Here is a 17,381-nt window from a genome sequence, read left to right on the forward strand (position 1 = left end):
AAAGTCTTCGTAGTCAGATTTTCCTTCAGTTTCATATTGATGCTTACAGAATACTGTTTAGCTCCATTCTTATGGGTCTTATTTTGAATACAAGCCAGATTGAAAATATTATTGCATTATTATGTATTATTAGCACTAGCAGCTTTACTTTCCAGCTTTCTCCTCTGTTGTTGAGGTCGCTATTGTAAAATATGAAAAGGAATTTCAACTGTTTATGCAGTTGAGTTAATGAGAGGAAGAAAATGAACGTTCCAGAAAGAATAAGTTGGTGGTTGTATCAACTAGAATTGAACATCATTATCAGCCTGGAATCATAATATCTTTTTTTTTTTTTTTTTGTTTCAGAATTTCAGAAATCCATTGATTAACACACAGTAATGCTGAGGTGTCAGCAATGACCTCATGAAATAGTCTGTAGATCATGTGGAATTTTCTTAATATTTCCTTTCACTAAATAAAGCAAAATGTCTGTTTCCACATGGAAATGTAACAACAAGGAAAATGCCTGTGGGAATTACACTGGTAAAAGTATTTCCCAAAGCTCTGTAACTACTTGAAGTGTACAGAAGGTCTTCTGACACACGTTTCCAAATGATATGACTGATTTTTTTATAAAATGGCGTGTTAGCAGTCAAGCTTTTCAATGAATATACATGATAATAACAAAGTAGTACTACGTTAGTGCTCCTATCTTCAAGAAACGGTGGAAAAAATATTTGCTTACTCTTCGAACAAACTGTTCATAATAACAGACATGTAAACTCTGATTCTAAAAGCAGATCTCCATGAATATGAGGATGTTAAGCGTAAGTAACGTGAAGTTTAAAGATAATTTCACTTTATAGCTTAGCAGTTTAATTTAACCAATCTCATTGTCATTTTATGGCTGTTCCATATGCTACATGAAATAAATTGAAACAGTGCTTGTTAGAAATTGAAAGGAGTTAGAAGATCATCCTTCAACTTACTCATAGTAATCTGAGGCAATGGAAAATGATATATGAAGACAGCAACCCTCGTTTTGATACTGTGCTTTTCAAAATAATGTTGTATCAGTATGACAGTGCTTACATGATCAGTTCCATTATAGCACTTGGTCTGTGACTGTTTATCCATTGATGCAGCCACTTGAAAAGCTCTCTCCACATGATTAGGTTGTTCCTAAAAACTGTTATATATTTAATAAATAAGAGCACCTAGGAGTTCTCAAATCAAGACTCTCTTTATAGTGGGAATCCTTACCGAATGGTATTGACACGCTACTCCAGAAAAGCACTGCAGTGTACACACTGGTTGTGTTACAGGACTTCGCTTACTGTGTAACACAAACAAACAAACAACACAAAAAAACCTCGCTTTTAAAAATTAGAAGCTATTTCAATTAAATTATTTTCACTGGCTTAATGGTATACCATTAGTACTAACCACAGCACTGATATGCCCACGAAGGCTCAAAATACTCTTTGTGTGGGACTAAAGATTTTTTTGTTGAAAAATGGCTCAATTTTACAAAAAACATATGAGCATTACTATCACATTTCTTTGCTACAGAGAAACGTTAATGTTTTCTTTGAGCTTTTACATTCCACTCCTTGTTGAGTAGTTTGGTGGCTATTTTTCCTATTTCTGACTGAAAACTTGCACAGGTTCAAAGAAAAGTGGAATAATTTATGGAAGAAAAATTAATTGAGGGCTCTTAAGTCCTAGGACACCGATTTAAGTCCTTGTGTCACAAACTGCTAGAGATTATGAAAATATTCTGACAAACCTGAACTTTTTGTTTTCCGTTGTTTTCAATCTAACCACATTCATGTAATACTGAATGTTGACAAAAATCTGAAAAGAAATACCAATATTTTTGAGACCGTGTTTGCCTACAGTATACTGTCAAGTAAGCAGGATGAAAATATTTTTATTCAATGAAGAAGAGTTTTAATCCTAATTAATTGTTTAGTTTATTGGAATAAAAGGATTAACTAAAATGAACAGACTTACCATGATTTGTACCCACAGGGCGGGCCACTGAAATTTATCTGCCTAATCCCCTTATCAGTGTTGGGGCAAATTGCCAAAGTACCTGGTCATGAGAAGGCTGTATCCTGTTCATAGGTTGTGGTTTATTGGCTTGCAGACAGATTCCTGTGTCAAGGATGAGCGCAAAAACTGATTCCTAATTGAGGCAGATTGGCACAGACTAACAGTACACTCTGGAACAAGATGTGGCAGCTGTAAAATGTGGTGACTCAATTTTGATAGAATCACTTCGAATGGTGTACCTCATGTATTTTAAACACAAAGCAAATATACCCATAATTTTTAATGAATACGATTAAATATGGGAAAATAACCTGCTCAAAATGGCATACTTATTTTGATGACTTTTTTTTTATTAGAAGTTCTGTAGTCATAGTTTTGGAAACAACTTAGGTATTTTTTTTCTGACATTCAAAACTACACTTCTGCACTTCACGTCCTTATCGTCCTTGTATTCAATAATTGTGGTTGATGCGGTTTTCATATTCAGTTTGTTATTATTTACTGCTGTATTTTAAAAAAAGGCAGAAAGTGAGACCTGTCATAGGTGATGTTGTGATGGCATTCTCAGAAAGCATATACTCTCTATTGTGCTGCTTGTAGGAAACTCAAAAATAAAAGGAAATGCAGTGTACTGTTTATCTCTGAGCTTAATTTAGTGTGATCATTTCCTTATTTTTTTTTCCACTGTTTTTTTTAAAATGTCAGTTCAAACTAACAGACTCCGTTCCCAAAGGTATGGATGACACTGATTTACTTTATTGCTGTTTATCAGAATCAGATAGCTTGTAGGAATTTAGGGTACATTGCATAACATCTGTAAAATAATCAAATGCAAATCACTCAATAAAGGAGAAAATCCAGTAGAAAAATATAGATGCTTCTTCCACATCCTGAAAACAGCACCGCAGGCAGAATTAAGTGACAAAGTGTAGTCAGTGGGTGATGTGCAGGATGACCTTTCATCACTGATGTCTTGTTGCAAATTTATATGGGTAAATAGTGTTAGAAATTAGTTTTTTAAAAATTTCATATTCAAAGCAGATTATATTTTTAATAAAAAATATTTTTACTCAAAAAAGATGGCATGTCTTGGAAAACACCTCTTCCCACACAGAGAGTACTTTAGTTTGGTATTTTTGTCACAGTTTGTAATACACTTAGAGATTTGATTTGGTTTTCAGTTCCTTCCCTCCCCTCTTGTCCTTTTCTCCTCCTCTGGTCCTTTTTCGCAATCTTCTTCATTTGCCAAAAATCATCAAGTTTGAAAATGTTACAGAGCAGTTAAAGAAAGCAACCATACTACACCTCTATGAAATGGAGAGGCAAGGGGCGAGATAATAGACAAGATTGTTTGGTTGATGTCGTGAGAATAGAAAGTGATACTATCAAAATATCTGACATTCAAATACCTGTAAAGAGCTGAGTCTCATCTGATTCCGTAACTCTACAGAGATAGAAAGAACTAAATTTTAATTTGTGTTAAACCTTGTATCCCTTATCAACGGTAAGAACATAAATGGGATAAATAATGTACTCCAGAATAAAATTCTAGTAGTAGTGAGAATCACTCTGCACTTCAATAAACCAAAACTGGCATCAGTCTTATTGTTGGCTCTGTTTGGATTAAACTTAGATCTGCCTAGATCCAGTCAATACTGTTTTTCTAACTGAAAGTATATAAAATATTAAACTTTATTTAAAAAAGAAAAAAAGTAGTTCTGAAATACTGAAATAGTGGTTTTGTAGGAAAATATACAGATTTTGACTGATTTGTTTGTTTTGTGTAAGTATCCACACAAATAGAAATAAAATAATTTTTGATATTTAGTGTTCTTCTGATTTTTGCAGCTGAAACCTCTGTAGTAACGATACCAGCCACATCTTATTTCATAAACAGGGTTATGATTCCAGGTGAATGTTAAGGAGTGGAGAACAAACTCTGTTTTCTTTCACATATTCTAAGCACGAAGACAGAAAAGCAAATATCTGCTTTCTCAGCACAACTGACTGAAATTCTTTTCAGCATTTTCTGTGGTGCCACTGGGTCTTTGAGAAGTCGTTAACGTATGTGTGTCTTATAAAACAACTGCTGATGGCTAACGGAGCAAAATGACACAGTTACCTTTGAATGTTCTTTTGACTCGGTTTATATTCCCTGCTTTAGATAATTAAGCACCAAGGACCAGATCTTAGGTTGGATGATGTCTTATTCACTAACTACTTCATTAAAAAATACAAGATTGTTTGAGAAGTAAGGCCGTACTTAGTCTTACTGAGAACAGTACAGTCTGGCCTGAGGGGAATTTATTTTAGCTCTAGCTTGACTGTGTTTAAATGTTAATTCTGCAAATTTAGGCCTTATTTTTTGGGAGTAATTTGATCTATGAAGAAGGATTAGTGTTACATTGATTTGAAGTAGTTTTTCTTTTTATGAAATCCATAAAATGAATTTATCTCATGAATTTTTTGTTGTTTTTTTTTTGTTTTTTGTAGCATAGAACAGTGTATGAAAGACCTGCAATCAGAAGTAAATGAAATATGTACTGATGAAATGCTGCAAAGCACGAGTGACTGCCTTCAGTGGCTCAACAGCTGCAGTTTCAGTTCCCTCAGACCTTCTTCTACACATCATGGAGAGCTGATGGAATTCCTCAGGACCCTGGTAAAAATTGTTTACTGAAGACTTTAACGTTTGGAAAAGTTGGTTGTGTGATGGGTGGGTTGTTGTTTTGTTTTTTTTTTCTTTGAGGTTAATTAGTTCTGTCATTTGAGTCTTTTCTGTGGTGGGGATAGTTCAGAAATTTTATTATAAGGCTTAGTACTGTTTTTATGTTCACAGTGGGGAGTTTTGTTTCCTTTTGATCATGTCTTAAATAGACAAACTTGGGACAAAATCTTTCCATGATACAACCACATGTTCAGCACTGCTAGGACTGTTTTATAAGCACATGTTGGTTCAAAATGTCTGAAGTCACTGTCTACAATGAGGCCATTACTGTTAGTGCTTGTTCTTCTCTTCTATCAGTATGAATTTAACTTCTCTAATGGGGATTATTGTCCTTTTTTCATTATTTAAGCATTAACATCATATCTGTTTTTTCTCATTAGAAATGTGGGAGCTGCACCCATTATCCTAGCAAGTTGTACAAGTAGACATAACCAGAAATCAAATTTCACTTCAGTGAAAAATTCCCTAATTGCAAAAGGCATTTTTATCCCAAATTTTTATTAAAAAATTAGCTTAGAATGTAAGCGTGGAAATGGAAGTCTGGAAAATTGAATTGTCTGGATAAGGGAAGGATTGATACCTTGGTAAACAACAGCCTAAAGTTTATATATAAACTCCATGTGTGTCTGTTTATATGATGTACATGTGTCTAAGTGTCACTTCCATGTTGTGGTTTAGTTGTAGGACATGAGCACCTTTAAGCTGAGATTGCCAGTATTGGCAGAGGAAAACTGCTGTGGAGAAGTAGAGTGTTTTCTCCTTTGGGACCATCTCCTGGCCAGACCTCAAGCTTCATAAAATTGCCTCTCAGTTTTTTAACACTTAGAACTGGTTGTTGATCTTTTGGTCACCCTTGAATCCACTGGATATTAAGTTGTGTCAGATGAGGAAGTCACCTCTAGAAACACAGGCTTTTTAGTGTGGTCAAGAAGTGATTTTGTCCCCTTCTAACTCAGGTGATCTGCATGAGTGTTGCTGTTAATCATGCCACTCAAGGGGGTTAGAGGCTGCTACGTGTCATACTTGGTCTAGACAAAATGAGAGAGTCTCAGAAAACACTGACTTACAATGTTTTTTGTTATTGGCTTTAGTCCAGTTTGGTCCTTACTAAGCCCCGCTCAGAACAGGACATGGCAATGATGACTTACTCGTGTCCATTCCCTGCATCCTTCCATCCCCAAGGTCTCAAACCGTGTACCTGAACACCAGGTGGCGGCATTTGTTTGGGAAACACCAAAATGTCCCCATCTCTGGGACTCTTTGGCTGTGTTGTGTACAATATGTGCTTTCTAGGTCTTCATTTTCTCAGGAGCTTACTGATTGTATGAGGCTCTGCCTGTGGGCTGTAGTGTCCAGTTAAGCCTTCGGAATGGGTCTGTGTGAGAAGCCCTGAAATCTCAATTCTGCACACTTTATCAGGAAAACATCTATGGAGCTCAGGAACTAGGACATCAATATTTCCAGGCTTCTGGCTTCTTAGATAATCCAGATGAGACTACAAACATAAAGTGTATTAGTGTGTATCTGTTAGCATAGAGAATCCATCTGTACAATGAACAGGTCTGCAGTAAACTATTTTCAATAATATTCAGCATTAATGAGATTATTACAATCTGACCTTTCTTGATTGTATATTTCCATCCATTGAACTAATTAACCCAGTTAACTTAATTTCTCACTTGCGAGCTTTTTAAGTATCACATAATACCTCTTCAGTAATAGTAACCTTCCTTCTACTTCAGGACAATATCCCTATTAACAGCTATCACTTATTATGTGTGTTTATTTTGTTAGGGATTTTGTATATCTTTTAAGCTGCTGGAACAACTTAAAAAATGGTGCAGAGTTCTGTATGTGCTTTGGTTGCGGTGCTGTATTTAGGTTTATTGTTAGCCTGGTGTTCTCATGTATTTCCATGAACTGTCACAGAAATACTGAGAGACTCTTCATGGAGCCTGAAAATGTTAATTATGTGAAATTTTGTCATTCTGTGTATTGTGTTGTAATTCTAAATATTTAAAAGCCGAATAGGTACATGAACACATCTTTGTGAAATTCTGTTCTTGCTAAACTACTGACAAAATATTTTTTTAACAGAATATTCATCTTATTGGATTTGTCTATTGATAGGAGATAGGAAACAGTCTACAGGAAGGTAGTAGTCCAGTTGGCACACCACAAATATTTTCCTGTATATTATTGTCACTAACTTCTTGTGCGTGTAAGAGAACTTTTTGTACTTCTCTGAAAGTTGTGGATATTAATTTGGATATATTTTTCTCTTGGATAGTCTTTGCATCATCTTTCAGAGTATTTTTACAGGTCAATTTTTAAAAAGAAGAACATATGTCAATACAGGCAAAGTTCAAAATGACGTGATGACACTGTGTTTTCAGAACTTCAGTGTTCACTTCAGGGGCTCTTTTTTGAGCAAGACAAAGTCTAAGATGGAATCTGCAAGCTCCCTATTTTTAATGTTGTAATTTAAGTTGCGAAGGGCTTGAAACAATACTTAGATTCTTGTTGGCTTTCATGAATAAAATTGTTTCTGCTTAACCTCAAAGAACAGTAATAGTGGTTTGCTTGGAAGGCATTTTGGATCCGTCATCCAAAGACATCAGTTACATTCACTGTTCTGACAGCTTCTCTTGTTTTGTTAATTTCAGAATATAGTATTTGAGCATGATTAATTAAAAAAATTAACCTTTACATTCCGGAAGTCCACCCATGGAGACTGGACTTTTCAAGACAGTGGTTAGTGATTAGGATTTCAGTTTACACTGAGACACATTCTCTTCGGGGCCACAAAACTATGCAAAGTACTTCAGTGGATAACAAAGGAAAATCAAATCAGCCTTATGCTTATTGATCTGTATTATTTAAGACTGTAACTAGTTATACATATTTCTATCACATGCATATACTTCTAGAGAATGATATTTGACTGATAACTTCCTTTGTTATTCTGTCTTCCACATGTGTTTCCTGCTTGTAAAAAAAGAAAAAATCATACAAAGCATTCTGAAATACAGATGTAAAACAGAAGAAAAATAGCTGTTTTATTATTTTTAAGACTTTCCTTTGTGGGAGACAATCGTACTCTCTGTCTTTTGTTCAGAATTAGCTACTGTGGTGCAAGTCTTTATTTTTTTATTTTTTCTAATGAGCAAAGGGCAATAGGAAGGTTGAACTCGCGTAAGAATGCAATAGTTTTGAATCATCCAGAGCAAAGAACAGGAGTTCTGATATTGAAAATGTTTGGACTGAAAACTATGAGGCAAAAAGAGCTCACTGAATTTTCTGTTCTAAATTTTTTTTAAAATTATTAGGAAGGTTTGCTACAATAGAAAAATTGAACATTTTTGTTTTTGAAATTATTATATTTACACAATACCATACTCAAATTTGAGTTATTTCCGTCTCTTTCATAATGGGAAGATAAAAAAAATTCCTCAAAGACCGTAGGTTAATAAATCTGTGTAGGTTAATAACTTGGTGGTGCTGCAGGTGGAAGGCTGTGGACAGTTTGTTTCGCAGCCTTGCTTTATAGGATGGACCATTGTGGGGAGACCCAGATAGATGGTGTGAGTGGGGAGAACTACCCTTATGTGCTTTGCCACATAAGTTGATGGGCCTAGGACTGTGGCCAAAGCCAACCTGCAGTAGGAAAAATGTTGGGAATGTGGGGAAAGTTTGGGGTTTTTGTGGTTTGTTTTTTTCTTTTTTTGGAGAGAGGAAAGAAGTTTTAGTGTCCATTGACCACAGGACTTTGGGGTTGCCTTCTACTCGTATTTTGGACATGCCTTGTTCATGCAAATGATTAACTGATTTGTTAACTGGCTCTCTTCATCTTCTCCAGCTCATATAGCTGAGATATATCTGGAGGTTGCTATATTGTTGATGTATCCATCTGTATCTTGGTGTGACAGGATACACATCTTCTTCTTGTTCTGCTCTTTGTGATCTAAGCCTGTTCAATTCTTCACAAGTTTCCAATTTTAGTTCTTTAAGGGGGTCCTGAGAAGCTTATTTTATCCTTCAGAATGATCTTTTTGGTGGTTGCTGGCGGAGCGAGAACAAAAGGCAAATCCATGGGAAAACAGCCTTCGTTATTTCTGTTGTTTATGTACCAATTTGTTTCTATCTCTTAATTGTTAGTAAGATCATTAGCATTGGAAACAATTGGTACTCTAGCATGAAGCTGTTTATTTTATGAACCAGAATTAACAAAACATTTCTAAAATACTGTGTGATTTACCTTTCGTAGCAAAGCTTGCTGAAGAATGAGCAAAACCAAGAAGAAACGATACTGCACTTCCTCCTGGATCTCTCCAGTCAGTGTGGGGTCTCATTTCCCTGTACTCCGAGTGGGACATCTTCTGAGTTAACATCTTCCCTTCATGCCATTGAGGATGGTTCAACCATCGATGTGAAATCTCTCTGGGATGATGTGAGGTTGCATCTTCGGCGATTTTTAATAAATAAACTGCAAAGTCAAGAAGGAACAAACGCTAATGCTTTACAACAACAAATGGAGTTTAAAACTCAGTGCATACAGCAACTTTTGTTTCTTTATCCTGAATCAGAAGTCTTAACGAAGTATCAAAATGTGCAGAATAAAGTGGTTAGCGATCTTCTGCAGAACTGTATTTTGTCTAGTTGTGGTGAAACGAGTTTTGATAAGGTGGTTCATGGTTACCAAAGTTCCATCCCCACATTGTGCACAATGATAAAAGAGGATTTTTATATACTAAGTGGAACTATCGATCCTTCTTCATCGTTGAAGTTTATTAACGAAACCTATCTGGATACCATCACTGAAGAAATGACGGTTCTTCTTGAAAGACTTTGTGAGCTGCAGTTCAAAGAAAACGCTCTACATGTAGTTAAGGCAAACAAGATTTCAAAGAAGCATAGAGGAACAGTTCATGCTGTGGGTTAGTATCCTTAACGTTCATTGTAGTTAGATATTATTTTAATTATACTACTGGGCTTTTTTTCAATATACTTGATTATTTCCAATGAAGAGAGAGGCCTGAGATTATTCATTACAGCTTTATGTTTTAAACATGTTACTGCAGTTGAATTATAGAGTGCGTCAGAACTGTGATGAAGAAGGTTTTAAAGTGAGAGAGAGTATCTTGTGCTTATTAGACAGAAACTCCATTATAATTCACTGGATAACATTGTCATGTCGTAGTCATTTTTTCAGTATAGCTTATTCTGACTGCTGAAATAGATAATAGAATAAGAACTATTTAATCCAGATTTTAAAAAAACAACACGAATTTTTCAGTCTCCTACCTCCACTTTTTTTTTTAATTATCAGGAGTTTAAGGAAGATTATAGGAAAGTTTGTACAATAATATGACCATGAAATAGACACAGGTTCGTATGTCAGAGATGATTCAAAAAATGACTATACAGTTTCTAGCTTTAATTAAAAAAAGAAAGGAGAGGGCAAACAAAGCCCAGAAACATTTAAGTTTTCAAGTCTTGTGAAAGTACAGTAAGTTGGGGTTAAGGCTACCTGGTCACCTCTTCTTGTTAAAAGGAATTTAAGGCAGTAAAGGGAGCTGTTATTGATGTGCTATTTTTGTACGTTCTTTTTTGCAGTGAGTCTGACATGCTAATTTCCAAAGGGAGGAATCAGGTCTTCAGAACAAACATCACACATAATGGAAACTTTCATAACATAATTGCATGATTGTATGTAATTGCTTTTTCAGCGCAGAGTTTTGAGCGCTCATCTGTGCAAGAGCTGTTTGTTTAAAACATAGCCTTCCGTAAAGGTGAAGTAGTTTGCAGACAGAAAATATTAAAAGTTTAGAATCATGTGAAAAATACAGAAACAGAAGGTAGATCTTGGGGTTGTACAACATACACAAGGATGAATGGGATCATGATTTGCCATGTCTACCTAGAGGAAAATTCTGCTCTTGTGAGTTTTAAAATCAGTATACACGTTAATGTAAGTCAACTAGAAATTCCACTATAAAGAATGCGGAAGGAATTTTTCAACAGGAGCTGAAATATAGAGGGATATGTGAAACATATGAAAGATAAGGCAAGGGAAAAGGCATGCAGATAAATAATGTGAAAGGATGAGAAGTTCAACATAGAGCTAATGTATTAGTGGGATGGAGTGTTGGTGAGGAACAAGGAGTAGTGTGAGAGTAATGTTGAGTTATGGAATCAATGACAAGGGTATCTTTGGAGTTACATCGTGAGATGGGAGTCAGTGAAAGGATTCACTGGCAAAAAAATGACCGGCATGGGACTGGAAGTTTGTAACGTAATTTTTATTTCGATCTCAAAACAGCTCACAAAGGTGATGAAGTTCAGTTATCTCCATTTTACATCTAAGACATGGAGATTAAGTTGACCCTAAGGGTGGCTATCTAGAAAATCACACATTAACTGTTTCTGTATTTCTGAAAGGAAGAGAACAGTCCTACAGTTTATTAAGATAGTAGTTGCTTAAATTTCCTTTGCCATAAGATGTGCCTTTATATGTTTTTGTGCCAGCACATCTATCAGGACAGATTTCCAGTGCACTGTTCTGTTGTATATTCAAAACAACAGAGGAAGATTAAAATGTACAAAGTAAATCTTGAGACCTGCTTGCAACTTTTCAAACATTTGCTGCAATTAATTAAAAAAACTGTATTTCAAAAATCCACAAAATATTTTTAATTTTATTCAAAAGGCATTAAAGGTTGGATTTACAGGTGCAGCAGCTGCCCCTTAGGACCCATAAAATGTGCCTAGAAGTGTTGTTTGCTAATATAATTTAATCCTTAAAATTACTTTATTCACAGTGCCTGTCGTGCTTATGTCTTCATCTCTTCACTGTATATTACTTCATCTTATTTTCCTTCAAGAGGTTGGTATGGGAGGCAAGCTCTGATTTGCCTACAGTCTCTCTTGCTAGTTTTCTGCAGAATTTCTAGATTTTGTGGACATATCACAGCCTATTATTTGGTATTTTTAATCAACTCAAAAAAAGTTTATACTTGTGTCATTACCAAACCAATTGTTATTGAATAGCTCATATGTGAAGAGTCTTTTCTGGGAAGAGATTTCTCTCTTCCAGATGTTTTAATGTACTATATATATATACCACACCAAGTAGGAAAAAGGCACTTTTCCTTTGTTTACAAGGCAGTTCACACTTAAATAACTGTTCTGCAAAAAAAGCAGATAGAATAACGATTTTGGGAGGTTTGTAGCAGTAGACAAGTTCTTAGCATCAAATGGCTTTTCCTGCTTGGAACTCTTGTTAAATTCTCACAATTGAGGGTGGAAGTCTGTATTTATACATACATTAAATTAAAAGACAACTTTAACAGGTTGCCTTGGCAATAATACCCAGTTTGCTAAGTATCAAAAAAAAAATAGAAGTGCTGGATTATGAAGGGAAGGGGGAAAAGTTTGTTTTCTTGTTTTTTCTGAGCTGAAATACATTTATACTAACGTGTTTCTTATTTTCTCATGCGTGTTGCTTCTGTTTTCTGGAAACCACCAAACCAGCACATTTCAGAACAGCAAAATAATTTAATTTAGGGCATTCAATTGGGAATGTTATCTCAGAGGTGAAAAAAGGGTTTGTGTTTAATTAGTCCACCCTCGGGGAAATGTGGTTTTTGGTTTGTTGGTGGTTTGTTTTGTTTGTTTGTCTTTTCTTGTGTGTGTTTTGTTTTGTTTGTGAGGAGGTTGCGGATTTGTTTGTTTTTATTCGTAAGAACTACCGTAATTGATCCTATTACATAGGAGAGGAATAAAATAACAGAAAAAAAGGAAACAACGCTAGAACCTCCAAAAACTTTATATAGATGAGCTACTTCTGTCAGGAAAATATAGGTGGTCTATAAGTAGTGTTATAAATGTCTAAAATATTTCATATATATCAATCTATTTGCAAAGTAACAGATTAACATTTTTGTTTTCGCGCTGCATTAGAACAGTTATTTGTCAGGTACTGTAGAGAGACCGTATCCATCTATCAGGATTGAGGGTGAGCGTGATTTGAGAGAAACTGGGAAAATGGTACGTGATGAAAAGAGGCAAATTCCTTGGAACTTGGCATCTTTGATGGCCAGCTCTGCTGGGGGCAGGTGGGTTTGTGTTATAACTTCGTCCTGTTCCCAGATAAATCAGCGACTCTTAATACCTTTAATCCCCCAGGATTCAGCCATTAGTAGCTGGGCTATGATATTGTAATAGGTTTTTATCTGGCACGGGCCGTAATTTCTCTGTGTGCTCTCAGCACATCATCGTTGTTTCCAGTCTGCTAAAATAACATCAGATAAATGCTTCCCAAGCCCCCTCCAACTATTTTTTGATGGAATTTTGTAAGATGTTGTTTCAGTATTTCTATGGTATTAATCATATGTGTCTTTCAAAAGTTTATGTAATGTTACAATATTTTTAAAAAACCACTAAAAATACTATGTATCTGTTAACATACTTGTTGTGGAAGGTTTTGTGCAGACAGCTGATTTACAGATATTCTCATCTGATTTTTTGCTTAATTTTCTATGTGATATTTCTCAAAAATCATTTGCAGTAAGTCTATTAAATGTGGATTGTGCTTTTACCTTTTGAAATTTTTTGTGTTCATTTGTTTACAAAAATGTTAAGCTAGTTTAATCGAGCATTACTAACCTATCTTAATCTTTCATCTCTTTTAGATGAAGAAACAGCCACTCTAATAAATGATAAGACATCAGCCAAAGAAACTTAAAAACCATGAAATTATACACATTTTATGTATTAGTGGGAGATGTCCCTTGGTTTTATTTATATATATATTTATAATATATACAGTGGGAATGTAAATACATATGTAATTAACCTATTTTTAAATTTCCTGTGGTTAAAACTAAACATATATTAGAACTTTGAGTTTTATTTGTTGTGACATATTGAGTTTCATTGGTTTAGTATTTTCATTTATCACAAACTTGCTCAAGACCCTTAAATAGGCTTTCAAATCTAGTGGCATTTGCCAATAAAATATATATTAGTACATTTACATAATTAATAACTTTAAAAATCTTACATGATTTTTTTAAAGAGGCAATACATAGTATGTTAATTAATATCAGTAGGTGATTATTTTTAGGAAAATATAGTTGCAAAGGGGAGATAAACTGAAGTGATACATATTTGGCGAAGAACATTTTTAGGTATGTAGTAATTAAATCACCTTCACTGGTATATTTTAATATTGATATTTTGATATTTTACCCTTTTGCCACAGTGTCCAGCAGGCTTCCTTTCTCTTTTCTTTCTCCAGATTATTCTATTATAAAGGTATATTCAAATGCAAACTGTGTATTAAATTTTGATATTTTAAATTTATTATCTTTAAGTATTCATGAGTTCTTAAGGAATATATTGCGTTCATCAAACACCTAATGTGAATATGGCATAAATCTAACCTTGAATAGAAGGACTCAACATTGTTTAGAGGATCTGCATGTGAGCAGTGGAGTTAAGAACATGAAGAGAAATGGGTTTTAGAGTAACTTGTTGAGATGATGGAAACTGTGAGACATAAAGTGAAAGTACTTGGTAAGGACAATCTATTTTGAGGTCATTTATCCTTACATATTCCCAGCAATTTGTTTTCCAACTAACTTGAAATATGAGTTTTTGGTTTCACACATTTGACTTAGATTTGATTTCTCCTCTACGTTTGTGTGCGCATGGCTTTATTTCCCCTGGTTTATCATTTCCTCCCTTTGAAATAAAGAATGTTAGTTTCAAACTCGCTTTTATCCTTCCATAAAATTAAGTTGTTTATGATCTCTTGAGCCACAATTATTGCCTACAACCAGTCTTCTATGATCTTTGTCTTATATCTCAAAAATATGCCTAAAATAGCATTGATACTCGCTGGTTTAGTGACTGTGTGATGAAAAATACAGTTATTCATGTCTGAGAATAACTAGGACTCAATAACTTCAGTATAATTTGTTTTCTGATTTATATCTGGAAATTAAAGGATCCCAGAGTTGATTTCATTTAATTACTATTTATGTCTTAGCACCTTTTTTGAGATTTCTGCCTAGATTGCAGTCTATAGCAGATAATGTACAGTATTTATGTTATAGTTGAAATTGCTTTTCCATGCTGTTTTCTTACCTCTAGTTCATTTTTGAAATCTAGCTATTTAGAAGTATTAAGAGGGAGAGAACCTCAGTCACTTGGCTTATTGCACCTTTGCACCTTTGAGAAGTGCTGGTAAGGTATACCAGTGTAAAGTTACCCGTATGGATTACAGATTACAATATACAGAATCAAGTCCTGCCTTAGCAGTTCAAATTCGTTATGTTGCCCAGATCCTTCCATTAATAAAAGCAAGTTTTCAGTTGTGTCTATAACGTGTTGCTGGAGACCAAATGTTTTGGAAATATAAAATCTTGTAACTTAATTATGGAGGTTTATTTGAAGTAGTTGTTTGGGTTTTTTTCGTTAATTTAAGATTTAAAATATTTCAAGGCCTAGATACCTATTGTAGTGACTTTTAGACATTATAGGATATAACAGAAAAAATGGTACATCTATGCAATGGGGCTTTGCAGCGACTCCTTGAGGTGCATTGCGCATGGTGACTTGTTGCACAATCCTCCCCGTATCTGACACAGGTGGAGTGAAAATACCATCCATGAAAGACGGGGAAGTAACATACGCCCAGTAAAATCACAGCACTGCTCTCTTATGCGTATGTAATCTATATAATCAGAGAAAAAATGAGGACATTGGTAAAAGTGACATGGCTACTACACACAGGTTGAGGGAAGTTGCAGATGTTGTTATTAGATTTTTGCATTTAAAATGCTAGAAATTCCTAATTTTGTATTATGAGCCAATCAGAAGAGGTATCCAATCACCTATTTAAAATAACGGAGCAAACAGTGTTGGTTGGAATTAATAATAGGAAGTGGAAATTGAAAACCAGTGGACACACAGATATGCAGATCTCTGCAGTTGTCTTTGTTCCTTGGGAAACCTATAAAATTTTGGCAGCCACAACAAGATCCTATTACTCAGGGGAAACACAATAAATGTCTTTGCATTTAATATAGGAAATAATGTGTTTCATAGCCTCTTTGTCACATATTATTTATTTCTTATCCTTGCAAGTATTGTATTTGATTTCTACTGCACAATTATATTAAAGGGAAATATGAGTAGTACTGAGGAGAAAATAAAACCATCTGTTTGAACATACAGCGTTGAAGTTTTAATAAAAAAGAGGTACTCTTTTAAAGGCCATATGAACATAATACCCTAGGACCACAAATGTGTTTCTAGTGGGAGAATGACATTTTCGTAAAGATTACAAAAGCATTAAGCTTGTTACTTTTTAAGCTTATAGTAGGGGGTAAGATAACAGTATCTAAGTTACTGAAATGTCAATTGAACTGACAGAATTTCAAAGCTGGTAGCAGCCTGAATACATTCCTTCTTTTTAGAACAGTACTTGAAATTACTTATTAAGCCCATTATATTAAGATGGGCAATGAAATCTCATTATTGACTCTTTGTCATATTGAAAAGGTGCCTATTCCAGAATTTTATTATCATGTTTGTTTGCTAAGTAAACACTAACTTTACATTTCAAATTATTTGTATAAACATGAAATTCTTGATGTATTTTTGGGTTGCTTTTTTTTTGACTGTTGTGTCCTGATGTTCTTCCACTTCATGTTTTCCAATGGGAACTCGAATCTGTTTTCTGAATTCTTGGAAGTTGAAAGGGGCGTAATTCTATTCTTGGTATTTATTTATTTTACTTTCAGAATGTCCACAATTAGCAAACACCAACTAATCATCTTTCTTTTTGCTCTCTCAGCACAACCGTCTGTTCCTCCTAAGCATGAAGAGAGCATTTAACTCGCTATGCCCTCTAATTATTGCATTCTTCTCCCACATTTGAAAGATTAAAGTGATTTACTATCCAGTCTGATACTTTTCGAGTAGTCAGAGGTCAATCTGCAATTTATATAGTGTAGTACTCATGTTAATAATAATAAAGTGATAAAATCCAAGAGAGAATAACTAAGATAGGCTCTCTTTTACTTCAGAATATAGGCTTGTATGAATAAAAGTGTGTAGAACTATGGCAGATAAAACAAGACTGCAAAAATGTCATTTAAAGAGACTCCTGCGCTATTGATAGAAGAGAAAGTTGTTAAAGGAGTCTTTCAATATATGCATCTACCATCATATAAGTTAAATAGATGTTCCTGGCTGTGATTTTTGTCAAGACAGAGAAGCTCTTCTGTGAGAAAAAGTGTATTCAGAGAGCAAGTTTAACTTTAAAAGGGCAAAATTATTTTAGTCACAATGGTTTCTTTTGCAAAAAATCGTGTGTGCTTAAATTGAGGGTGTGTCACATCGACAATATAGGTGTTACGTTCCAAGTTAGAACATTGATCTCCTTTTCACTGTGCCTTAGGCTTAGAAATTAAAAAAAAAACCTCCATCTTCAATCAAGGGACTACAGAGTTTTCGAAAAACAGCGCTTTCAGTCATTTTGTAATACTTTTCACTACATTTGCTGAGTATCTCAAGGCAATGGACGTATTCCTGTTTGATTTGG

The 17,381-nt window shown here is 34.6% G+C and overlaps 1 protein-coding gene across 5 annotated transcripts in view; it reads left to right on the plus strand.

Moving 5' to 3' along the window:
• The window catches only part of KIAA0825 (KIAA0825 ortholog), a 234,727-nt gene that overhangs the window by 33,132 nt on the left and 184,214 nt on the right, over positions 1–17,381 (plus strand). For all 5 annotated transcript variants that reach the window (XM_065860472.2, XM_071802499.1, XM_071802496.1 and 2 more), the window contains exons 4-5: positions 4,531–4,699; positions 9,033–9,702. In XM_065860472.2, the coding sequence (XP_065716544.1) occupies positions 4,531–4,699; positions 9,033–9,702 (839 nt within the window). The remainder of the gene's footprint in view (positions 1–4,530; positions 4,700–9,032; positions 9,703–17,381) is intronic.

Source organism: Patagioenas fasciata, chromosome Z (genome assembly GCF_037038585.1).
Source record: "Patagioenas fasciata isolate bPatFas1 chromosome Z, bPatFas1.hap1, whole genome shotgun sequence".
In the NCBI taxonomy this organism is placed as follows: domain Eukaryota; kingdom Metazoa; phylum Chordata; class Aves; order Columbiformes; family Columbidae; genus Patagioenas; species Patagioenas fasciata.